Source organism: Corythoichthys intestinalis, chromosome 14 (assembly GCF_030265065.1).
Source record: "Corythoichthys intestinalis isolate RoL2023-P3 chromosome 14, ASM3026506v1, whole genome shotgun sequence".
Taxonomy (NCBI): domain Eukaryota; kingdom Metazoa; phylum Chordata; class Actinopteri; order Syngnathiformes; family Syngnathidae; genus Corythoichthys; species Corythoichthys intestinalis.
The window spans coordinates 7,627,833-7,654,307 of NC_080408.1; the positions used below are offsets into that span (position 1 = coordinate 7,627,833).

The 26,475-nt window shown below is 39.5% G+C and overlaps 2 protein-coding genes across 3 annotated transcripts in view; both read right to left on the reverse strand.

Moving 5' to 3' along the window:
• Positions 1–988: 988 nt before the first annotated feature.
• mterf4 (mitochondrial transcription termination factor 4) lies at positions 989–12,995 on the reverse strand. The gene is made up of 4 exons (XM_057857743.1): positions 12,900–12,995; positions 10,651–11,077; positions 10,395–10,579; positions 989–4,020 (listed from the first exon to the last, which is right to left on the reverse strand). Exons 1-4 carry the CDS (start codon positions 12,924–12,926, stop codon positions 3,625–3,627), a joined length of 1,035 nt encoding a protein of 344 aa, XP_057713726.1. The 5' UTR covers positions 12,927–12,995; the 3' UTR covers positions 989–3,624.
• Positions 12,996–13,221: 226 nt separating this feature from the next.
• Positions 13,222–26,475, reverse strand: part of pask (PAS domain containing serine/threonine kinase) — a 30,804-nt gene continuing 17,550 nt past the window's right edge. For both annotated transcript variants that reach the window (XM_057857715.1, XM_057857717.1), the window contains 11 exons: positions 24,785–24,996; positions 24,586–24,685; positions 21,721–22,253; positions 19,874–20,013; positions 19,618–19,785; positions 19,230–19,355; positions 18,810–18,944; positions 18,530–18,729; positions 16,660–16,793; positions 13,841–13,990; positions 13,222–13,758 (listed from right to left, as the gene is read on the reverse strand). In XM_057857715.1, coding sequence (XP_057713698.1) covers positions 13,598–13,758; positions 13,841–13,990; positions 16,660–16,793; positions 18,530–18,729; positions 18,810–18,944; positions 19,230–19,355; positions 19,618–19,785; positions 19,874–20,013; positions 21,721–22,253; positions 24,586–24,685; positions 24,785–24,996 — 2,059 coding nt within the window. In that variant the 3' untranslated portion in view covers positions 13,222–13,597. The remainder of the gene's footprint in view (positions 13,759–13,840; positions 13,991–16,659; positions 16,794–18,529; positions 18,730–18,809; positions 18,945–19,229; positions 19,356–19,617; positions 19,786–19,873; positions 20,014–21,720; positions 22,254–24,585; positions 24,686–24,784; positions 24,997–26,475) is intronic.

Here is a 26,475-nt window from a genome sequence, read left to right on the forward strand (position 1 = left end):
CCCTCCAAAATATAATGTGACTCGTTACAAGGTCGCTGTCAGCATTGCTGCAGAGATTGAAGAGGTGGGGGGGTCAGTCTGTTAGTGCTCAGACCATACGCCGTACTCTACATCAAAGTGGTGTGCATGGCTGTCACCCCAGGAAGAAGCCTCTTCAGAATACGGTACAGAAGAAAGCCTGCCCATCTCATCAGACCATAGGACATGGTTCCAGTAATCCATGTGCTTTGTTGACATGTCTTCACCAAACTGTTTGCGCAGCTAATGCTAGGTAATTACCGTAATTTTTGGACTTTAAGGCGCACCTGATTATAAGCCGCCACCCACCAAATTTGACACAAAAACTGCATTTGTTCATGGATAAGCCGCGCTGGACTATAAGCCACAGCTGTACTCACTGTATTATAGGATATTTACACCAAGAGATATTAACCGGTAGCACTTTATTTGACAGCGACATCATAAGACTGTCATAAGACCAAATGAACCACCATGAACCTTTGAACCAATTGGCGTCAAAGCTTCATTGCTTCAAGAAGCTTCATTTGGCCTTCACTGCTGCCTTGGAGGAGACAAGTCAACCTCTGCTGTCAACACTGTTGTTGTCCAACATGCCTCCTAGTATGCATTGTAGCGCTACATATGAAAATAACAATCAAAATTAATGTTCTGCGCTTATTATTTCTTTGGTTACTGTTCTAATTGTTTCATTATTTGCTAGTTATGATATTTTGGTAACACATTTGACAGTGGTACCATAAGACTGTCATAAGGCAATCATAATTATTACTTGACACTGCCGTGAGCATAAATGAATGTTTATGACCGATGTGATTTTGTGACATCCGGCAAATTCTCAATTTTGAATGGATGTAAAAGATCCGAGGTGGACATAAATGGAGTTAGTGACATAATTTGCCGGATGACACTAAATTACATCTGTCATAAGCATTAATTTATTTAATGCCCATGATAGTGTTATATCATAATTATGTTGGTAATTCAATTCAAGACATCCAATTCATTTTGACTGGATTGGATGTCTAGCGCCACAAATGGCACTGAAGTGGCACCTCGGTATAAGTCACATCTGTCAGGAATACGCGGGCAAGCAGGTGGTGTGGACCCAATTGCAGGGAAACAAAAAGCAGCAAGGCAGGTGGTGGTGAACTCCAAAAATGTTTAAATAACAACTAACCAAAAGCACAAAGTACAACCAAAAGGACTGGGTATCAAAAAGGCAATGTTCAAACCAAAACTTACTTAAACCGAGGGACTGGTACACGAGGGCTTGGACCGGACTTGAAATTGACGTTGACATAGACAATGACGCAACAAGGAGTGAAAAGAAACTGGGAGCTTATATACACACACACAGAGACAAGGGGTAACGACACAACGAGGAACAGGTGAGCACAGGAGGATGCAGATTGGAGGATACACTAGGAGGCACAGCAGGTGAAATCAATCGGCAATCACAGGGACAAGTCACACTAAGAGAAAACCAACACAAACCCTAACAACATCACTCAAAAATTGCGCAATGAAAAAGGGGAAAAAAAACATGTCGCACCGGCGTATAAGTTGCATTTTGGGGGGAAATTTATAAAATCCAACACCAAGAACACTCATCATCTTGAAAGGCAATTTAAAATAAAAATAGAGAACAACAGAATACTGTTTTGACTTTTTCGCCAGTCCCTTATAGGTTTCTCGCGAACTCCAATCTTTCTTTCTATTGCTCGATTACCGTTTTCGGCGGCATATTTCAATACTTGCAGTATGTAATGGTTTATTCAGCACTTCTCAGTTGTTTTTATAAGTTACTGCCAATGTTGAAACTCGGGCCTTAAGCGCCCTCTTGTGGTTTATGGTGTAAATAATAGGGTTGGGCATCGTTTGAAATTGAATGATTCCGGTTCCGATTACGATTCCGTGTTTCGATTCCGGTTCCGAACGATTCTCGATTCCAATTCTTTTAAGAGGCAAGGTGAAAAAAGAAAAAAAGGCAGGATCAAAAACATTTGCATGGTTTTTATTAGGGTTGTTCTGATCATGTTTTTTTGCTCCCGATCCGATCGTTTTAGTTTGAGTATCTGCCGATCCCAATATTTCCCGATCCGATTGCTTTTTTTTGCTCCCGATTCAATTCCAATCATTCCCGATAATTTTTCCCGATCATATACATTTTGGCAATGCATTAAGAAAAAAATGAATAAAACTCGGACGAATATATATATTCAAAATACAGTACATAAGTACTGTATTTGTTTATTATGACAATAAATCCTCAAGATGGCATTTACATTATTGACATTGTGTGAGAGGGATCCACGGATAGAAAGACTTGTGACTTTGTATATTGTGACTAAATATTGCCATCTAGTGTATTTGTTGAGCTTTCAGTAAATGATACTGTACTCATGCCCAAATGCATGATGGGAAGTGGAACCATGACTGTGCGTAGTGCTACCAATTGATAGATCTTCTCTGCATTGGCACATAACCTAAAACATAAAGATCACTTGCTACCTTGCTTCGCCACATTGCTTCCCATGATATTTCTTATTATAGGGAGAGGGATTGTAAAGTTTTAGCCAATTAAAAAAAGGCTCCAAAGCCTGCCAAAATTCACTCTACTCATTTTATGCTGCCTTTTATCTCTCTATATAGGTAAAACGGCACCATTACAGATTGAGTGCGACAATGCGTGAGTGGGTCGTGCAGCGCATGTATTAATTGCGTTAAATATTTTAACGTGATACATTTTTTAAAAAATTAATTACCGCCGTTATTAGGATAAATTTGATAACACTGCCTTAAGCCTAAACTAAAGACTCTGGAAGAGTGAAACATTATGTCTGCAACGTAAAATACAATTAGAAAACGATTTAATGAAAAAAAAAAAAAAAAAAATTAAAAAAGGCATGGCCGATATTTTTTTGATGATTCCGATACTTTGAAAATGACGTGATCGGACCCGATTGATCGGGACATCTCTAGTTTATATTTAAGCCTTAACTTCTGGATGATTTGTTAAATTATATGAACTTCTCACAGGGCTAATTTTAACTTGTATATAAATATCAAGTCTTTGAACTTGAGCAATTTTTTCCCGCTCGGCGGTCAGGGCATCGAAATATGGAATCGAAATTTAAAAATTCGAACGTTCCAATCGATGCTCGATGCCCAACCCTAGTAAATAATATGTGAAATAATATAATAATGTGTTCATAATTTCACACAGAAGTCGCTCCAGAGTATAAATCACACCCCCGGCGAAACTATAGAAAAAAACATTGTGACTTATAGTCTGGAAAATACGGTAGTTGTTTTTTTTTCCTTGGGTAACTGGGTAATTATGCTAGCAACTGTGTTACATTTATGTGTGTTCCTTTGAGAAGTAAACACACTGAAATCACCTGTTATGGTGTTTGTTCAGAATGTTTTTTTAAATGAATGCAATATTTCATGATTACATATTTTACATAGGACAGGGCTCCAGAATTTTGACATACATAACAGATTACCTTCTCCGCTAAAAGTCTCTTGAATTGTAACTTTATCCTGCTTTTTTAGTGGGCCCTAATCCATCTTCACTGTCCTCCTAGTTCTTTTCTCTGTTCACCGTGATTGCTTTCTTCTTCCTTTCCTGTAGCTGTCCTTGCTTTCCATCTCGTCATCCTCTTCCTCCTCCTCATCATCACTGTCATCGTCCTCACTGTCGTCGCCGTGGTGACGCTCCTCTTCCTGCCACTCTCTGGACAGCAGTCTCTGAAAGACGTCATACTCCTCGGCTGACGCTTTTGCCGTCTGCGTCAGGAAGGTTTCCAAGTCCACGTTGATGATGCTGTCCAGTTTGGGGTTATCGATGAAGGTCTGCCCCTTCTTGTCGGGGGTTTGGTACAAGCCGCGGCGCTCCAAGAAACCGTGGCGCCAGCGTAACTCTTCCAGTGTGGAACGAAAAAGCCTGTGCTTCACCATATGTGCTTGTTTGATGCCCATTCGGAAGTAGGTGTACTGTTGCCAAATGGAAAACAATGTTGCATTAAAGGGCGAAAACTACATTAGGAAGGAAGACATACATTAGAGCAGACATGTCCAAAGTCCGGCCCGGGGGCCAAATGCGGCCCGTGGTCAAATTTCATCCGGCCCCCAGCCTCTGTCATAAAATCAATAACGACTGGCACGCACACAGACTTAATAAATTGGTCAGCAGTACTGCTGCCAGCATATGAAGTAGCTTACACACTAAATGCTGCTCCTCATTTACCCACTAAAAGGCAGCAGCACTCTAAGCAACATTACCCTGTGTTACCCTTTATTCCCCATTTCTGAAACGGCGACAATCAACAAAAAAAAGAAAGTAGACTGTGATGGCCGAGGCTTCAAGGATAGGTGGAAATTGAACTACTGTATTTCTTCTCTAAAATATGCAACAACTGTGTCTGCGTCATTTGCAAAGAGACAGTCGCTGTTTTTAAAGAGTTCAATGTGAGGCGATATTTCCAAACAAGACACGCTGACATGTACGACAAGATTACAGGGAAGATATGTAGCGAGAAATTGAAGCAATTTGAAGCTAGTTTAATTTTACAGCAGCAGTATTTCGCAAGAGCCCGAGAGTCGAAAGAGAACGCCACAAAGGCTAGTTGCGAGATTGTTGAAATAATTAATTTAGGGCTGTCAAACGATTAAAAACATTAATCGAGTTAATCACAGCTTAAAAATTAATTAATCGTAATTAATCGCAATTCAAACCATCTATAAAATATGCCATATTTTTCTGTAAATTATTGTTGGAATGGAAAGACGGATATATACATTCAACATACTGAACATTAATACTGTATTTGTTTATTATAACAATAAATCAACAAGATGGCATTAACATGATTAACATTCTGTTAAAGCGATCCATGGATCGAAAGACTTGTAGTTCTTAAAAGATAAATGTTAGTACAAGTTATAGAAATTTTATATTAAAACCCCTCTTAATGTTTTCGTTTTAAATAAAATTTGTAAAATTTTCAATCAAAAAATAAACTAGAAGCTCACCATTGTTGAGGTCAATAATTACACAATGCTCATGGTGCCGAAACCCATAAAATCTGTCGCACCCAAGCGCCAGCAGAGGACGACAAAACACCAAAAAACACAAGTAACAAGTGGACATGACACTGGGCTGTCATTTTACTCTGTTTGAGCGGGGCATGTGCGTTAATTGCGTCAAATATTTTAACGTGATTAATTTTAAAAATTAATTACCGCCCGTTAACACAATAATTTTGACAGCCCTAAATTAATTTTAAAAAAATAATAAGAAAGCAAATGTGACACACAGAATGGCTTGCTAAAATTTGCTTTAATATATTGTTCGACGTAAAGGACGTCAGCCAAGGTCGGCCCTCCACATTTTTACCACACCAAATCTGGCCCCCTTTGCAAAAAGTTTGGACACCCCTGCATTAGAGAGTGGGGGAAAACAGCTGAGCTGTCAGAAGCGAATGTGGCATAGACTTCAACAAAACGTAAACTTAGTTTTTATGTAGGCAATTTAATCCATGGTGAATTATTACATAATTTAACTTTATGGAAAATGTGGAGTTGGTCATTGTGTGACCTATTAACGTGACACCAGAGGTGGGTCCAGTAGCCAAACATTTTACTCAAGTAAGAGTAGCGTTACTCCAAAATAATATTACTCAAGTAAAAGTAGTCATCAGAAAAATCTACGAAAGTAAAAAACTATTTGGTGAAAAGAATACTCAAGCATAGGTTTCATAATGATATTGACAGGACACAGGCCGCGGGGCTGTTTAACTGGGGGCCTGCATTGTTTGCGTGGCCGTCAAAGCTGACAAGGAGCTTTTTTCGTCAAAAACTCTTGTGAATAAATGCTTAAATCCCTGAATTCTTTATAGATATGGACGTAAAAGGGGCTCGATTCTTGGTGAAAAGCACAAAACCCGTGCAGTTAGCATTTATTTTATGTAAACATGTCGAAGTTCGATGCTAGTCTGTTAGTTAATGTGGCGGCCGCTAAACATGTGCCGATCGATCGGGTTCGATCACGTCATTTTCAAAGTATCGGAATCGGCAAAAAAATATCGGACAATCCTTTTTTTAATATATATATATACACTTTTTTAATTAAATCGTTTTCTAATTGTATTTAACGTTACAGATAAAATGTCTTACATTCATCCAGAGTCTTTAGTTTTGGCTTAAGTAGGGCTATCAAATTTATCGCGTAAACGGCGGTAATTAACTTTTTAAAATTAATCACGTTAAAATATTTAATGCAATTAACGCATGCGCTGCACGACTCACTCACGCATTGTCGCGTTCAATCTATAATGGCGCCGTTTTATCTATATATAGAGCTAACAGGCAGCGTAAAATGAGTACAGACAATTTTGGCAGTCTTTGGAGCCTCTTTATAATTGGCTAAAGCCTTAAAATCCCTCTCTCAACAATTAGAAATATCGTGGGAAGCAATGTGGGGAAGAACGGTAGTGGTTGATCTTTTCCTTAACACCCTATGTTACTCCCCAACACAGAGAAGATATATTAATTGGTGCCACTACGCACAGTCATGGTTGCACTTCCCATCATGCATTTGGGCAGAACAGTTAAATGGCTACAGTATCATTTACTGAAAGCTCAACAAATACACTAGATGGCAATATTTAGTCACAATATACAAGGTCACATTTATCCTTTAAGAATTACAAGTCTTTCTATCCGTGGATCCCTCTCACAGAAAGAATGTTAATAATGTAAATGCCATCTTGAGGATTTATTGTCATAATAAACAAATGCAGTACTTATGTACTGTATGTTGAATGTATATATTCGTCCGAGTTTTATTCATTTTTTTCTTCATGCATTGCCAAAATGTATATGATCGGGAAAAATTATCGGGAATGATTGGAATTGAATCGGTAGCAAAAAAAAAAGCAATCGGATCGGGAAATATCGGGATCGGCAGATACTCAAACTCAAACAATCGGGTCGGATCGGGAGCAAAAAAACATGATCGGAACAACCCTAGCGGCCGCCATATGTAAATAGCTTTTCTGGTGAAAATTCTTGTGAATAAATGCTTAAATCCCTGAATTCTTTATAGATATGGACGTAAAACAGTCTTGTTTCTTGGTTAAAAGCAAAAAAAAAAAAACGTGCAGTTAGCATTTATTTTACGTAAATATGTCGACATACAATGCTAGTTTTTCAGTCAATGTGGCGGCTGCCTTATGTAAACAGACCTTTACGGGTGAAAATTCTTGTGAATAAATGCTTAAATCCCCGAATTCTTTATATATATGGACGTAAAACAGTCTCGATTCTTTGTTAAAATAGCAAAAAAAAAAACCAACAAAAAAAAAAAAAACGGGCAGTTAGCATTTATTTTACTTAAATATGTTGAAGAATGATGAGTCCGTAGCGGTTAATTTCTCCCATTGATTTGTTTCACGTTTCAAAATGCACGCCTGGTACGAAAAATATAATATTTACCTTGAATCCTCGAACAAATTACTCCTGAGATAATCCTTCCTGTTTGTATGCGGTACAGCTTTCGTACTTTTTCAACCTAAATCCGGCGTTGGACCGCTGCATGTGTTGACTAACTGTGACCGACCGTGAATAACTGAAGCGGACTGTAGGAAGGCATTGTGCACTGGCTGACAGATGTGACCCGTCAATACAATTATGAAGTCTATGACTCAAGTAATGAGTAACATTGTGAGTAACTGCTTACAATATATATATATATATATATTATATATATATATATATTAAACAATGGTATTCTCTTTCTCAGCACAAAGTTATTTATATAACCTGTTAAGGTGAAGAAATACCAAAATAAAAAAGAAAAATGGAATTCTAGCCAGAGAAATAAATCTACAGAAATGAAGCATCATTCGTTCAAAGACCATGAGCGCCATTTAGTGAAGAAAACATATTTTCTACTATGAAATTAAGAGGATCATCTTTCTAGTTTTCCGCGGTCAATCGCTGCCAAATAAAAACCAGGAGGGAAGTTAAAATCCATGCTTTCGAGTCCTGTTGACCGCAACGTTCTATGTCAAATACTGAAATTTTTTTTACGCTGCTTTATAGACGCCACGCGACTACACAGACCAGCATGATCTGAGACTGGCACGCTTGAGTCTGATTGGTATAATGAAGTCATGTGATTATTGTTGCGACGTCTCATTGGTGAAACTGTTGGCGTCTCTGGCAGAAAAAAAAAAAAAAAAAAAGTAAAATCTAATATATAGATTTGTGAAGAAACGCTACTCTTCTGCTACTTTGGACTACACTAGTCTTAGATCGCGTTGGGCTGTTAAATTACGTGGCTTCTTTAAAGCATCGTAAAAAAGTATGTATTTGACATATATTGTTTATTATTATATGTATCAAATACTTGTTCTCCCCACTGTATTTGACGTAGAGCGCTGCCATCAAGATGACTCGTTTTTATTTAGCACTGATCGACCACGGAAAACCGGAGATATGATCCTTTTAAATTCATAATAGGAAATTTTTTTCTCCACTAGAGGGCACTCATGCTCTTTGGTCGAATGATGCTTCATTTCAGTATTTTTTTTCTTGCTGGAATTCAATGATTTTTTGGGGGGGTTATTTCTTAGGCTTAATGTGGTTATGTAGTAGCTTATAGTCTTGTTTAAAGTATAATAATAATAACCGTTCATATTGATAACTGTGCGCCGAGAAAAAAAAAAAAAAAAAAAAAAAAACGTAAAAAAAATCAAATATCATAATCATTTTCTCACAATGTTACTCGTGACTCGAGTATACTTTTCCCCAAATACTGTTTTAATTGTGCTTGTGCACATTTTTTTGAATGACTACTTTTATTTTTAGGAGTATTATTTTGAAGTAACGCTACTCTTACTTGAGTAAAATTTTTGGCTACTCTACCCACCTCTGTGACCCATAAAAACAAATAAGCTTGCCAGGTAATGGATGAATGGAACATCTAGGCAACTAAAGACCAAACATATAGATAAAAAAAGAAAATAGGACAATGGGAATAGTCATAATATTATGAGAATGAAGCCATATATTGCAACATTACAAGAGAAAAATTGTAATACTAAGAGAATAAAGTCATTTTGTTACTTATTTTTATGTTACGTGAACCGGAAATTGTACTGGGTCCGCTGACCTCAGGTCTGTTTGAACACAAAACTTTGATGAGATGACTTTATATTAGGGTTGTTCCGATCATTTTAGTTTGAGTATCTGCCGATCAAAATATTTCCCGATCCGATTGCTTTTTTTTTTTTGTGCTTCCGATTCAATTCCAATCATTCCCGATAATTTTTCCCGATCATATACATTTTGGCAATGCATTAAGAAAAAAATGAATAAAAGTCGGACGAATATATACATTCAACATACAGTACATAAGTACTGTATTTGTTTATTATGACAATAAATCCTCAAGATGGCATTTACATTATTAACATTCTTTCTGTGAGAGGGATCCACAGATAGAAAGACTTGTAATTCTTAAAGGATGTGACTTTGCATATTGTGACTAAATATTGCCATCTAGTGTATTTGTTGAGCTTTCAGTAAATGATACTGTAGCCATTTAACTGTTCTGCCCAAATGCATGATGGGAAGTGCAACCATGACTGTGCGTAGTGGCACCAATTGATATATCTTCTCTGCGTTGGGAAGTAACAGGGTATTAAGGAAAATATCAACCACTACCGTTCTTCCCCACATTGCTTCCCACGATATATCTAATTGTTGAGAGAGGGATTTTAAGGCTTTAACCAAAAAAAGGCTCCAAAGACTGCCAAAATTCTCTCTACTCATTTTACGCTGCTGTTAGCTCTATACATAGGTAAAACAGCACCATTGTAGATTGAACGCGACAATGCGTGAGTGGGTCGTGCAGCGCATGCGTTAATTGCATTAAATATTTTAACGTGATCAATTTAAAAAAAATTAATTACCGCCGTTTATGCAATAAATTTGATAGCCCTACTTTAAGCCAAAACTAAAGACTCTGGATGAATGTAAGACATTTTGTCTGTAACGTTAAATACAATTAGAAAACAATTTAATAAAAAAATATATACAGTGGGGAGAACAAGTATTTGATACACTGCCAATGGGTTTTCCCATTGGCAGTGTATCAAATACTTGTTCTCCCCACTGTATATATTAAAAAAAGGCATGTCCGATATTTTTTTGCAGATTCCGATACTTTGAAAATGACGTGATCGGACCCGATCGATCGGGACATCTTTACTTTACATTGTTTCAAAATTTTTATCATTTAGGATTGAAGTGTGCCCCAGCTCAAATAGGGTTGAGAAACATTCCTGTAATGTCATCCTAACCTGAAATTTATATTCCAGCTGGGCCTGGTCCTCGTGCACGATGGCCGGACTGTCTCTGAGGATATCGGTGACCTGCTGCACGGTAAACAAACACTTTTCCCTGAGGAACATCGTCATGTGTTTGACCGACTTTGCGGGCATGGTCAGGATGGCGGGGTAGTGCGCAACCACCCGCTGGAGGCTGCCTGGTTGGAGATATGCTGCTTTAACACAACTGTACACAACAACAAAAATGAGTGCGCGGACACGGGCTCACCTTCAACTAGACCGAGTTTCCGCAGGTTGTTGATACGTTGCTGGAGAATGGATTCACTGATCTTGTAAAGTTCAGGACATTTACTCAATAACTTCACCACGCTGGTGGGGTTGAGGCCCAACATGAAGAGAACCATGAGTGTTGACATTCGGTGCTTTGAGGCATTCCCACCGCTAACTTTGGACAATGACTGATAGATTTCCTCTGCCTGTGGGACCGTGAACCCCATGTCAAGTAGACTGGAGAGGGGCAACTCTGGACTTGTCGGCCTCTGCAGGGATGCTAGGTCATTGTTGGCTCCGCTTGGCAGCAGGTTGCTACTCTTGGAACAGAGTAATCTCCACTGTATGCACGGACGCTGCCAGTCGTTACCTGACTGAAGTGAACTGAAAACAGATGGGGAAGTCCTCCTCACAATCCATAGAACCTGTAGAGAGATGGCATTGCCAATACACAGGGTTCATGCAAGGTTCAACAAGCTGAATTTAAAGTGCGTACGACACGAGAAAAAAAAGTATTATGTGAATTAAAATCATATTTTGAGACGATTCGACTATATACAACAATTTAGCAAAGCGCAGATGACGAGAAATGAGTCTTTTAATCTGTCGGTTAGCCACGCCTACCATTATAGGGCTCTAGCGTCCCCAACAGGTGGATGACGTCAGCGGAGTCACGATTTCATCTGATTTCGTATGCAGCCCATTGGGTGGGAATTATTCACAACGACGAAGAGAGCCGCAAAATGTCATTGTTTCAGTCTCTCTACTCCAATATTTTTACAGGATATTCTTTTTTTATGCAAGTATTTTTACCCAATAGCTAAATAAATGGCATGGTCATGACAAATAACAGTCTTGTGCTAAATGGAATATTAAATAATAAAAATGCATTTATTCAGGACGACATGGCAAAATTACTCCATAATGGTCAAAACTGTCGACTTCACCTTTACTGTCACACCTCCCGAACGATATTTTATGCAATCTAAATCGGGTTTATGTCATTTCCCTTCCCCGGCTTCAGAGAATGTAAACAAACCAAGAGGCGTGACAGCTGGCCGACACGCTAACCTGAACCGGGTGATGTTTCAAAGTCTTCGAAGCGGAAAATCACACATAACTAGCCCGGATTATTTCACATAACGAGTGGGTTGTCGATTGTCTTCGCTGATTGGCAAACCGCCTGGCGGAGTGCAATTTACAGCTCGTTCCCCTGCTAATATGGACAGGAGAGCTCGCCGAGGAAGCAGCTGGACAATGACCGCTGAACATTTACATGCCAATCCATGATCAAACATAAGTAGTCCTTTATTTAAAGAAAGTTTGTAGTGTTTACTTTGTAATCGCTGTATTCGCGGCTATTTTTAACTCAAAGTTGCAGTTTCTGATCGGTCAGAAAATTTGACAGAACACCGGTGTTCTGCCAAAATATCCTACATCGGCGAAACGTCAAATTCGACTAATGTAGGAATTTGACACCTAAAGTACTACTGTGCGCTCTAAACTTGTTTTGTTTCGATGCATACAGGAATAATGTACTAAAAAAATGCCTGGAGAAAATACTTAACTGTAGTTATATCAAATAAGGACGGTTTGAACACGCTACGTGACTAATGTGGTCAACTGCTTCAAAGCTAACACAGAAAAACACAATGGTTAAAAGTATGAGAGGGTAATACATGCAAAAAGTATCTTTGAGGCTGTGAAAAGGTTCTAAATAACTGAATAAAAACAAAAATAGTGACTAATCGCCGCCTCTAACCGATGTGCGCATGCGTGTGAATGCATGCGCAAGCGCCCTGAGCATTGTCTACACAACGTTTCGCCGCGTAGTAAGGAATGGCCGAACACCGGGCACATGAGCACAATAAGCTGAATATAGTGCTCTGCTCTCCCGGCGGGTGGATGAGCGACAAGCCGCCGGTGTTGTGCCGAAAAATAAAACACAACGTTTAAAAGCTATGACAGGAAAACACTTATCAAAAGTATTATGGGGCACTGAAAAGGTAAAATAACTCCGTAAAAATGAAAAGTTCTCGCAGGTTTTAACCGATGTGCGCATGCGCAAGAGCACTAGTCATTGGTAGGACGTCTCGCAGGGTAGAAAGAATTCCAGAACAGCGGTTTGGTGGATGTTTAGCAAAAATTCCCCAGCAAAATATGACTATATCAAACAAATACGTGTTTTGAAATAGAATATTTTCCAGAAAAAACAAGGTTAAACTTGTTTTGGTTGGTTTTACTCACCTGACGTACAGGAATACGAGTGTTCATAATTGTCCGTCGCCAATATGATTCCGTTCTTCAATAGTAGACAAACGAAGGTTCCACTTTGAACAATTCTTTGCTCGTCGAGATATTTTGTTCGTAAAAAATATTTCTAAAATGTTCTATTTATTAATAGGTTATGGTATCTTTCTTGATTAGGGTTTTTAATAACACCTAATTTCCACTAAAAATTACCAGCTCTATAAGGTTTTCATTAAAATGTCATTTATCTATGTTACACTGGATAAAAACAAGAAAACAGAAGTTAAAAAGGTTTTTAATGTCAATAAAATCACACCAAATGACATACACGAGCGTTCCAAGTTGTTGCTACAATGCCACTTAATTTCTAAAATTGCATTTCATACATCACGAAGAAAACACAGAAAATTAAGGTATATATGCATTAATTTATAAAAATAAATATAAATATGTTATATTTCATTTAGTGTTAAAATCAAGTTGGTGAAAGACAAAGCCATCTAGGGCTGAATTTATTCAAGTAAACTCTTGTGCGATACTGCTAAAATTAAATGTTTTAAAAAATAAATGACCTAAAACAATAAATAAAAACAGGTTGAATTAAAGGATAAAATCAAATGTTGCTCCAGAAGATTCGTTTTACCATTGTGGCAGTTGTACTTCGGACAAAACAAATGTTGGATGAACTCTAGTCTCTAGTTTTCATTGAGATACTTCTGCAGCTCTGATTCCAAGGCCACCATGGACAAGCGTTCTTCGTCATCCTCTTCATCTGGGAGAGTGTCATCACCTTCATCTGGGAACAAGTCTTGTCCTGCATATCTTTGGGGACTGGCATATTGGTGCTGAGGTGAGCCTGTTTAATAGAAGGCATTAAATTCAAACGAATAAGAGTGCATTTTAAAAGTAAAATGTCATAAATTTGCTTATGTACTCACAATTGTTTTGCGTTTCGGGGAACACCTCCGTCCAAGTGTATTCGGCCAGCGAAATGGGCTGGGTAATCCAGGACTGCAAAAGCAGCTGGTCCAGTGTCATCCTTTGGGTGGGCTTAGGGTGCAGCAGCCCACACAACAAAGTGTGTAATTCTGATACATAAAGCAGAGTCAGTGAAGTTAATGTATATATCAAGCAAACAATTACAGTAGACATTCTCTGTTTTGCATCTTGTGGGGTAGGGGTGGGAGCCTCTAGGTAGCTCACGATATGGCGATACGACAATTATCGATGGGTGAGGAAATCATTTGACGATATTCTACAAAACAACAAAGAAAAACAAGCCATTTTCGGCTGTGAATTAGAATAAGTTTATCACTAGTAGACGTCCAATCCGTTTGAAGTGGGAGGGTGGCAGCGAATGAACGTGTGTTCATTCGCTGCCACCCTCCCACTTCAAGTGGAATGGACGTCTATGGCTGTCAGTTAATTTTGGAGGCATTCCACGTCGAGGCTAGATCCCAAAAATCCAGCCCGACCCAACCAGAGCCAGATCAATTAAACTGATTTGCAGGCCCGAGCCTGAAAATTTTTTTATTTAAATTATGTTTTGTTTGTAGGCCCGAGATCGAAAAAACCCCGAAAATCTATGTTTTATTTGTGAGGACTCAGGAGAAGGAGGAAATGCGGGGATGCGATGATGGTTGCATTTGCGTAATAATAACAAATTAAAGCCTGTCTCTTGTAATGAATTCTCCCAGTTATCCAACACAATAAGATTCATATTCAATAAACCTTTATATATTTTATATTTGTGTGTCTGTTTCATCAGGCTGATAGTGGATTTGATAATTTAATAATAATAATACATTTTATTTATAGGGCGCTTTTACCGGTGCTCAAAGGCGCTTTACAGTTAAGGGGGGTGGGGGAGAAAAAAAAAATCCCTTCGAGTAGGCAGAAAGAAAATGCAAGTATTCTCAATGTTTAAATGTCTACATATTTTAATGATCATTATTAATGCATTTACACAACGAAACAACGCTGGAAAAGTTTGGTAAGATATATTTCTCGTATGAGAGCAAAGCGCCACATTCGTTTACATTCAGCGAAACCAACACAGGTTTCTGTATAGCATCTTCATCAATCACTTTGAAGCCTTTCCATACCCCACTCTTACCGGTGCATGCTCGCCTTTTCAATTCCCCAGTCTTTAATTTGTTTTTCACTTCTTGCTGCTCCATATCGAAAAGGAAATACCAGGATGCGGACTCGCGGAGAGCGCCAGGGAAAGAATAAAAAGAGGGCGGGGCAAGAATTATAGCAAGTATTCCTTAGTTTAACATATACAGTGAATGAACGAATGTTCAGTTGCTGCCACCCTCCCAGTTATAATGGATTGGACGTCTACTAGTGACAAACTCATTCCAATGGCGTACCGCAAGCAACACGTCACTTCCGCTCATTAATATTCATGACATTAGCTACTGTTGCTAAGTAAGGACAAGCCAGCGTTTGTCCCTAATAGGAAATTAATGGAAATCGTGTACGAAGGAGATGTTTACAGCGTTAAACCTACCAATTCTCTCCGAAAATGATGTGCCTGGTGCCAAATTGACTGGCAAAGATGTGGAAGAACATAAAAATATTCAGTTAAAGAGATGGCTTTAGTGTTGAAGGCTGAAAAAGACGAAAAAAATGAGCCGACCTAAGCATAGCTTTAGCTTTTTTATCGACGCGACTGACAATGACATTCTCCTGTTTCAACAAGCTATCCTTTACACCAACACCATCAGCCCTGTCTTTCTTATATATCCTCTGGTTGTCCTACGTCTCTTACCGTTCTTGGGGGTAATTTAGTTTGCTTTGTGTAGCGATCGCAAATGCTACTCAGTGACAGCCAACGAACACTTTTAATTTTTTCATTGATAACACATCTTAATCCTATAATTTATTTACACTTCCCCCTTACTAAAGTTGTTTTTTTATATATATAACAGAAACGGTAACAGCGGCAGTCAGATACCATTGTAATTCTTTTCAGGTCATTCATTGTCAGAAGCAGTACGGCACAACGTTATGCTAAAAAAATAAGTTAAAAATATAAAAATGGCTTACCTCTTTGTCCTCTGAAAGACCATGCCAACCCAACAAAATGTTTACTGCATATGAAATGTGAATGGATTCACCGAGCTGGTGTTAAAGTCCGCGCAAGTTGATTCTGTTTTCACATTTTTTCCCTCCCGAGTTTTTGGTTTCCGGAAACGTATGAAGAAAACATCCTTCATGTGTCGTAATGTCTAGAGTCGTTTCTACAAGTTCCAAAAAAGCAATGCGTGATCGGCATGTTCGTTTTTGAAAGATTACCGGAGAAAAGTAGCACTTTTTAAGTTGGGTCTATGCGAGGGCGGGTCTATAATGTCCCACTTCGGCTTTACTTCCGCTTTACGATGCGACGTCACGCTCTAAAAATAGCCTGCGTGCGGTACGCCATTCCCAGAAGTAGGATGAAAATAACTTGTTTTCTGTTAATTGCTTTGTAGAATATCATAGAATGATTTCCTGGCCAATGTATCGATAATTGTTGTCTCACCATATCGTGACATCGTTATCGTTAGCCTTGTGTCACAAATCGTATCGTATCATGAGGTACCCGGCGCCCCCACTCCTAATGTGTACAATGCTATTTTTCCTATCAAAATAACATTTACTGATATTTTAGGAGGCATTGGGACAGGCAGTGATAGTTACATTCACTTTAATGGAGGAAGGTGTCTTTAAAAACAAGTGCATTAGAAATAGTCTGCGTTCAAAAGGGTACCTGAGGAGAGGGGAAAAGGGGGATTGATCTTGGCTTCCAGGATTTCAGCTACCCCACTAAAGGGGTTTTCACTGAACAGCAATGTGTAGAGCAAAACCCCAAGAGACCACATCTCCAAGTCCGGACCCTCGTAGCTATATAAGAGAAGATTATGAACTCTGGTGAATTTTAGAGAACATTGGAAACTCGTTCATTAGTACATTCATGCCTCGCAAACATTTTCAAAGCTTAATTGATTACCTTGAGTAATACGATTAGAATAAAGCTTCGAATCAAATTTTGCTGCTTCTAGGACTTGTTTAATTAAAATGGCGTTGTAAAGGCGTGTTTTGAGAGTGTTTGCATTTAGTTTTATTGATTTGGGAGGATACACTGCCTTCTAGTGGCAACAGGGAATACGACATGACTCGTCTAATGGTTGAATTCAACTGCTGCCTTGTTAAGGCCAACATAAGGTTTTATTTGAGCTAATACTGTATGTTTGTTTATGCATTCGTAATTTACAAGTATATTTAGAATTTTTTTGGTTGGGATCAAATATTTGAACGATTTCTTAAAAGCAGGGGTTTTTTGTGCCAGATCCTGCCGGAACAGGATCCAGCACCTCTTGACTTTGGCCTTACAGTGTTCCGGGACTTATTTGGGCAGATCCGGCACCTCTCACAAAAAACACAAAAAAAATGGAAATATGCGGGGAGCAAGTAGCCAGGATCAATCGGTATTTCAACATGCTAAAAAGACAGTTGCATTTACTGTCTTTTTTTCAAAAAGAAAGAAGATGGTTCAAAACGAGTCAGAAGAGCAACAAGCTGCAGCGGCAGCGATCATGCTAACGGGCAGGGCCGGGTGCAGCAGGTTAGACCTGTTGAGAAACTAATTGGACTGTGTACTGTAAGTCCCACGTTTGGTTATGTGGGCAATTGCCTGTGCTGTGCAGGGTATAGCCTAAATAATTGTAAATTGTTGTCATAAAATTTATACCATGGATATTATCTGAACTTGAGGCTTGTAAGTACCACAGCATGGCAAGTGGGAATTTGCGTGTTCTTTTCAGCACCATTTTCTTCATATGTTCCGGGACATGTGCCCGTCTCGTCATCCCTGTGCTGTCATATGTACTTTGCGTTCCGGCACCTTATGATTTATAAGTTAAGCACTGCATAAAAGTTTTGTATTTAAAAAACGTTTGTGGTGACCCTTTATAGTTTGACATAATTCACCCATGGAAGTTGTGTGCACGTTTGGCCAAGCGCGTTACTGGCTACGTCAGTCACGTGACATATACTTAATAGCCGTGCGCGTTCTGGCTGAGTTCAGAGTTCACGGAGAGCAACACAGTTACGAGCGGCTGGACACGGTAACACGAGCTAGCGTACTCTTAACATTTCATACCGCTACACGTTAGCATTTAATAGCATTTGAGCTAGCGGACTTTTGCTAGGCAAGTTAGCCAATTGTTCATTTGTTGCACTTAAATCATTTATTTATTTATTATTTTACCGTTTGAAGCTAAGGGCAGATATTTAAAATTAGTTTTAAATGCATTTTTTGCTCTTGTATTGTAAAATGAAAGTGCAATTCTGCATAGTTTGAAGAAACACTCAGTACTATTTTGTATTAGAATTGAATGCTCTTTTGAAAGTGCAATCTTAGCAAACCAAATATTAATGCAAGCATAAACGTGTTTCATTTTACATCTCCTAAAATTTATTCTTCAAGGCATAAAATTTTTGTAATCCGATTTGTCGATTATTCAAACTATCGTTCAATGATTAATCGATGACTTAAATAATCGATAACTGCAGCCCTACACTAAATACAAGCTTTGGCTGTTTATAAAATTACAAAAATCATGCATTTGGTTACTTACGGGTTTCCTTGGAGTACCTCAGGGGAGCAGTACTCCAATGTACCGCAGAAATTGTAAAAAAGCTTCCCTGGAGCCATCATTGTCGCAGACCCGAAGTCGATGAGGCGAATGTGGAAACACTTGTCAATGATGATGTTCTCGTCTTTAATGTCTCGATGCAAGATGTTCTTTGACCTCAAGTAAAAGATCGCTGCGACAAGCTTGGTGTGACAAGACAGAACGTACAGTTGAATATGACCATTTAAAAACTCGAGAAATGTACAAGTTGTCCTGTACGAACCTGTCGAAAGATGTAGCTCGCCAAGGGCTCATCCAGCTGCGGCTGCATGTCAATGAATTCAAAAAGGTCCAAACCATCTCCGTGTTTCTCCATCACCATCTGAAAGTAACTGCCGTTTTCAAACACCTCCAGCACCTGATGGTAGAGGCGTATCGAGAAAGAACTTCTGTTACACGCAATTCAATTGAATTTATATATCGCAATCGTTCAAATGTTTGATCTCGCAGTTCAAACGGAATGGAGGACTACAACTGTCAATAGCACTGAATAGGTTGATAACACCGATAAAATTTGGGAACCCTGAACACATAGCCAATGACAGGTCAACACAGCAACAATGAATGTGATCTGGCAGTGTCATACAAAAAGTAATCGGACACAGTCGAATGAAGATTGGCATTCAGAAGCCGAAACGGTTACCTTGACGATGTTGTGGTGCTGCACTCGAGTCAGGATGGCGATCTCCTGACTGACTCGACCCAACATAGGGTCATCTACCCAGCAGTCACTGATGATCCTCGCCTTGCTGATAAACTTCACAATGACCTACAAATGTGATTGATTCAGTACAGAAAATGTCTACTTTTCTAATATGTTCACATATTCAACAACTTTAATACATCTCTGTGCAGTAGAGTGTAGACGTGTGACAATAAGGGGTGCAACGGTTCAGCACATGCCTAATCCTGAGAGCATCAATATCGTGAGCCTTGTATCGCAAATCATATCATGAGGTACCCAGAGATTCCCACCCCTAAAAGAGTGAGTATTTTCTAACTTTTCACTATGCTTGCATGAATTTTCTTACTTCCTGCCCGTCACAGCGCCGTATTGCCCTCCAGACAAATCCAAAAGCTCCTTTCCCGACAGCTTTAATAGGCTTGTACTCTTCTTCAAACTGCCCATCGCATGCCCGAGAATTTTCGAGGTCCAAGGTGGAGCGCAGCGCCTCACCATGACACACCTCTCCGATCCTCTGTTGTGAGCGATGTAGGAACAAGAACATACAGAGTATAAGAATAGGTCACAGAAACAATCACTTGATTTTATTTATTTCAACTGACCTCTCCAAGACTGGCTGTTGATTTGTCAAGGGATCGATCGCTTTGTGAAACTGACCAATGTTGGCCTGGCTTGCTCACCCACACGCAGTACATTCGGGTTCCATCGGGAAGATCAGCCCGGACAATGTCGCACTGCACCTCTGGAGCGATTAAATTGTATTACTGTGCTATCTAATGAAGCGACAGTCGAATGATTGCATTTTATAATTTCATACAGTCATGTGAAAAAATTAGGACACCCCATTAAATATTCAGTTCTTTTAGAAATGTTCACTTATCAATGTCTGATCTTGTTTTTGTTTATCTCTGGAAAAGAAAGTGATTTAACTGCAGGTTAAACAACAAAAATTAACATTGTTTCATTCATAAAAACAAATTTATCAACAAAAATGCATATTCTAACTGATGAAAAAGTGAGGACACCCTACTATCTAATAGCTAATGTTACCCCTTTTGGCTGAAATAACTTCAGTGAGACGCTTTTTGTAGCCATCTTTTACATCGGTCTGAAGAAAGTTTGCCCCACTCCTCAACGCAGAATACTTTCAGCTGTGAGATGTTTGAAGGGTTTCTTGCATGTGCAGCCCGTTTCAAGTCAACCCACGTCATCTCAGTGGGATTAAGATCTGGGCTTTGTCTCGGCCATTCCAGGACTGTCCATTTCTTCCTTTTCAGCCAGTCCTTCGTGGATTTACTGCTATGTTTTAAGTCATTGTCATGTTGCAGGGTCCAGTTTTGCTTCAGCTTCAATTTTTTCCACAGATGATCTCACATGTTCCTCAAGCACCTGCTGCAGCAAAGCATCCCCAAACCATGACACTTCCACCTCCATGCTTCACGGTTGGAATGAGGTTCTTTTCCTGGGATGCTGTATTGGGTTTACGCCAAACATGTCTTCTGTTCTGGTGTCCTAATAATTCAATTGTAGATCCATTTGTCCAAAGAACATTAATCCAGAAGTCCTGGTCTTTGTCTATATTCACTCTGGCAAACCTCATTTTTCTTGGAGAGGAAAGGTTTCCTCCTTGCACACTTCCCATGAAGGTTAAACTTGTGGAGTCTTTTTCTGATTGTAGAGGCATCCACTTTCACATCAACAGCAGCAAGAGGTTCCGTGATGATATTTTAGGGTTTTTGGAGACTTCTTTTGGCATCTTGCGGTCTGCTCTCGGGGTGAACTTGATGGACGGCCAGACCTAGGCATGTTGGCAGTTGTTTTGAATGTCTTCCACTTGTAGACTATTTTCCGGACATTGGAATGGCTGATTTTACATTCTTGTGAGATCTTTTGAAATCCCTTACTAACTAATAACTAACTAATAAGTGTCTACAATCTTCTTTCTGAAGACCTCAGACAGCTCCTTTGCTTTTACCATGGTGTTTTCTCCCACTTCAACAGTCAGTCACAGTTGAAAGCATCTCTTGAAATAGGAAAACATTTATGATTCTTTTACGGTAATCCTATCAGAATAGCCTGGTGCAGTGAATCCCAAACAGGCAAATCATCCAAATTTCACTTCACGATATACAAGTTTCTTTGTTAATTGAGCCATGCCAGTGACGTATCTTGAGAGCAGGGGTGTGAACCTTTGAATAGAATAGAATAACTATACAATACGATTTACGATACAAACCGCACGACAAGTCATCAGCAAATCAAACGTGCGTTTGAGGTAGAAAAAATGGACCGGCACATTCAGCAAGTGAAAAAGGATAACTGGAAGTCTGAACAGACAATTCGAGCATCCTAAAAAGTTTAACGTTATGTCCCTACCGTCCCTATGCAAACCTACGCCCTTGATATAAACGACAAGTTTGAAAAATAATTTATTGAAGTGAATACATACCAACTCTTGTGCCGTCTCTGTGGTAAGCACTTCCTTCAAAACGTCCTTCCAGTAACCGGGGCATGTCTGACTTGAGTGCAAGCTCTATCATCTTCTGTTTCTTTGGTGTTGATGTAGCAGGAAGGTCATCAGTGGATTGAACTTCATTACTGCCAGGTATGCAAAATTCCTGGCCGCTTTCTTTGTGAATGGAAGAAAGAGCAGGCCATTGATCCATATGGTTCTCTGACTGCTCTTCAGTGGAGCGATATTTGGTCTCTTTATCAGGGCTGGCAGGCCGATCTTCTGGGTCGAGGTCGCAGGGGGAGGGTGTGCGTAGCAGCTCGGCCGTATCGCAGGACGTCATGGAGTTCTGGTTTTCATCGCTGCCCGCTCGGACGCTGACAACAACAGCGCTGCTCAGATCTAGATCAGCCAGGGCTCGAGTCACCAGATCGCCGTTGCTGTTAACGTCCAGGAAACAGCTGACCTCAGCCCGACATGGATCAGAACCACCCTGGCCAGCAATCCTTTCACAAAAGCCGGAGGAAGATCTTGAAGGAAAAAAAAGATTATTGACTATTTTTTGGGATGCATTTGACAATTAAAATATCCTTTGAACAACAAGTGTCCAAAAATCAACAGGAAATGACGTGAAATGTCCTAACATGAACTCATTGCGAGACATTGGCTGCCATTTGCCACGTTTACATGGAGCCAAATATTACAATTACAATCGGAATATTTGTTCAAACCGAATAAATGTGTTCCATATAAACACCTCATTCGGAATGAACAGGCCCAAACCGAATGGAATTTCATTCCGATTCACAGGGGTGGAATATTCCTTTTCAGAAACCGATTAGAAGTAAAATTATATCATGTAAACAGGGAAGCGGAATGGTGTCTGGTTGCGTTCTTTCTGCACATTCTCCGTACTGACGTCACTTGGTGACGTAAGTAACGTCACATGCAACATGGCTTCCAAGCACACGCACAGCGCACCCACACAACTTTTTAAATGAACGGCATGTCATTCTGAAGTTTTGTTTCCACTCGAAAAGTTAGAACAGCAGCTGATCTGCCGATCGATCTCCATGTTTTGCAACGTGACGCTTTGTTTTGATTAATCTGCGCATGTCAGACGGCAGTTGTCAAACGTCCTTTCGGAATAAAGGCAGACACATGTAAACGCTGGATCGGAATAGATGAAGTGACATGTAAACAGCTGATGTGAAATTTCCATTCGGAATGATTTGAATCGGTATGAATAAAAGTCAGCATGTAAACGTGGCTATTGATGGCCATAGAAGTCCAATTCATTCATTCGCTGCCACCCTCCCAGTTCAAATGGATTGGAGATCTTCAGTACTACTCATACTCATTCCAATGGATCCATCGCAAAACCACGCCCCCAAATCCAAAAAGTCGGACATGTAGCCATATATTTGCATAGGAATGCTATGTGGTCGTGACTTAAAACATCATTTTTCTGACTTTAAAATAGCAAAAACCCGATAGTTTAATGCTGTATGTTGGGTAGCTGTAATTCTGACACTGGTACATTTAAATATTGGAGGGAGAATTTTTTGTGTGCTTTTTCTAAAAGCCAAAAAAGAAGGCTCACCAAATGCACTCTATGGATAAGGCTCTGTCGTTGTCACGTAAACAACTGAATATCAAGACAGTAAGCCAAGAACACTTATGCTTGCTCATAGATAAGTTAATGATCTATTGGTTTAAAAAAAAAAAAAAAAAAAAAACGTAAAAAAGTAGACTTAACTATTCACGTTACTTTGCTAACATTTGACTGCCTACTTGTTTATTAGCCTGTCACAACACAAATCGAATAAAATATAACTACTCTGAACTGTCAATACCCCAGCACTGAAAGTCCAAAGTAACCACCACAAACTTTTTATAAAATGTTTGGTCACGAGCGCACACGAAGGAAAGTTCTCCTCACGCACACACCTAGCATTTTGCCGCAGTCAACTTGAATGCACGCCGCTCACTCAACGTTGAGCATTTATTTACTGCTCATTTATTTATTTATTTATTTATATACGTCGTATTCATGTTGCAAAAGCATGTTTATGACGTAAGTTGTTTATCTAACACCTCTGGATAATATATATAATCTAACAATGTAAAAGACTGCTTATTCATCACCACAAAAGCTTCAAGAGAAAAATCTGACAGAACACATGGCATAACGTTACTAAGAAGCTCACGTTATAGCTAGATAAGATATTCGGCCTGTGGGATTTCTCATTTTTAAGTTTTGAGTGGTAGCGTTTCGCCTCGATTATAATAATGGTCTCCTCTGAGTAATGTTTAATACCATTGGCCACACCACTCCACAGCATACTGCAATCCTGTCTGTCTGCTTCTAGATGAAATTCATTAAAATCAAAAAAACAAACAAAAAACATTTCATTTAAAAAAAACACAGGTCTATTGCCAGCTATGGTAGTGCAAATCCAGAAATTTAAACTCCCGCCATCATCCACTAATCTTTTGTACACTCAATCACTGTCAATGAGATAATATGACAGAGCCTTGTGTTGACAGTTTTACAAGGGGGCGGGGCTTTTGCAATAGGTCCATTCACTGAGGAAGAATGAAATCAGCTCGTTTCGCAGTTTATTTGATTTTGTGTTTGTGTTGAGTTCGGTGGAATATGCTGACACATGTATCAATAATTGTTATATCGCCATATCGTGAGCTCATCGTTATAGTCAGCCTTGTATTGCAAATTGTATCGTGAGGTACCCAGAGGTTCCCAACCCTAATGTATATTATAATGACAAATTCTTCAAATAACACTGAAATTATTTTAGAAAAGCACGTCAGTTACAGAAATAAATAAATAATTCCTGGTACCTGCTCTCAATTGAAATGACCTCAAAGCTGGAGTCTTGCAGGACTGATGTTGTAGATATGCATTTGTCTTTGGCCCCAAAAGCATGTCCATTCTTTGTGCCTAAAGATGGTGAGGATGACAGATGAAATTTAAAAAAAAATATATTTTGTAAAGATATAAACTTGTACTTAAGGAGAATAACGGCGTGTTAGCTAATACCTGCATCGATATCATTTTCAAGAAGCGCCTGTTCATATTTCGATCCCAGTTGCTCAGTGGAAATTACACAGGTGGCATCTCCCTCTGGACGCTCCACCCAGGCAAAAGTCTTCAGGAGAGCCTCAGTTCTTTCACCCATGTCTGAGGAGTGGCTACTAATGGTGGCAGCTACCTGGGCCGCCTGCTCCAACAGTTCTTGGGTGTCATTCGCACTGTGGGAATAATGACGGACATTGAATCGTAAATTTGAGATAATAAGGAATAAACTGTTGTTTTTTTTTTTTCTTTCTACTAAAAAAAAAAAAAAAAAAAAAAAAAAGGGGGGGGGGGGGGCATCGGTATGCAAATGCACATAGTAAGTAAGGTTGGCCATCAAGCATCGATGGAATCCGGGAATAACACTCAGATTCTCCCGGAACCGTTTGAATTTTAAAATTTCAATTCTAATGCTTCGATGCCCAGACAGCCGATCGGAAAAAAATAGCTGCCGAACACCACGAAGAAGAAGCCACATGAAGTGTGTGTTTGTGCATTTGAACTTGATTTCAACCATGGACACGGTGCGGCGGCGCTCAAAGGTTTGGCTCAACTTCAAAAACAAAAGTGACCAGTCAGCTCAGTGAACCATTTGCAAGACAGCTATATCATGCTAAGGTGGGTAAACGACCAATATGATTAAACACCTACGACTTCATGAAATACTAGTGCCGTGTAGTGCATATCTGAGTGTCGTGTATTTGACACGCTGCGCCGGCCCTCTAACCAGTCAGAACCAGGTAAGAAAAACAATAAATTACGTCCGTCTTCTGCTGGCCCTGCGACCCGACCCCGGGTTAAGCAGTATATAATGGATGGATGGAATAGTAAGAGAATAAGTCGTATTATTGCGTCGGGCTAATGTAGCAATATAAGCAGCTACGTACTTTACGTAGCACGTTGCGGCCTCTGTTAAAATCAAGAGTATTAAAAACATCTTTTAAGAATCAGTTTTACAAATCATGAAATACTTATTTTTTTTGCCTCATCTGAATCAAATTATAATCAATAGAAGCATTTATACTAGGCCTGTCAACAATAACGCGTTAACGACCATGATTAATCTGGAAATGGTAACGCATAAAAAAATAAATAAATAACGCAATTTACCGCTCACACTAAATTTGGCCACAACTGCCTCCCGTAGTCCCACACTATGTTTACATTCTCCGCGCGGCACGATGAGTGAGGATGATGACCCAGGACTGCTTCATGGCAAATTCCGTTTTAAAAAGCTGCCTAATGGAAATCTGGATAAAACAAAAGTTGTGTGCACATACTGCTGTGATGAACTGTCCTTCCATCGAAGCACAACCAGCCTAAAGTACCACCTTTGGGCAAAGCATATCTTCGCTAGTGTTAGCAATGACGCTAACACCGCAAAAACAAGCTGCAGTCATCAAGCTACACTGGCAGAGTGCGGACTCGGACTTGTCAACAAAAGGACAACAAGTAGGTTGACTACTGCTATCGCTAGATGGGTAGCCAGAGACTGTAGACCCATTAACTTAGTCGAAGACAAGGGCCTTGAAAATCTCATCCAGATAGCATCGGGCGACCCAACATACAGGACACCTTCAGGGGCAACTATTGCCACAAAAATTCATGAACTTTTTGAAAATGAAAAGGCAACGAAGGTGGAGCAACTAGCCAGA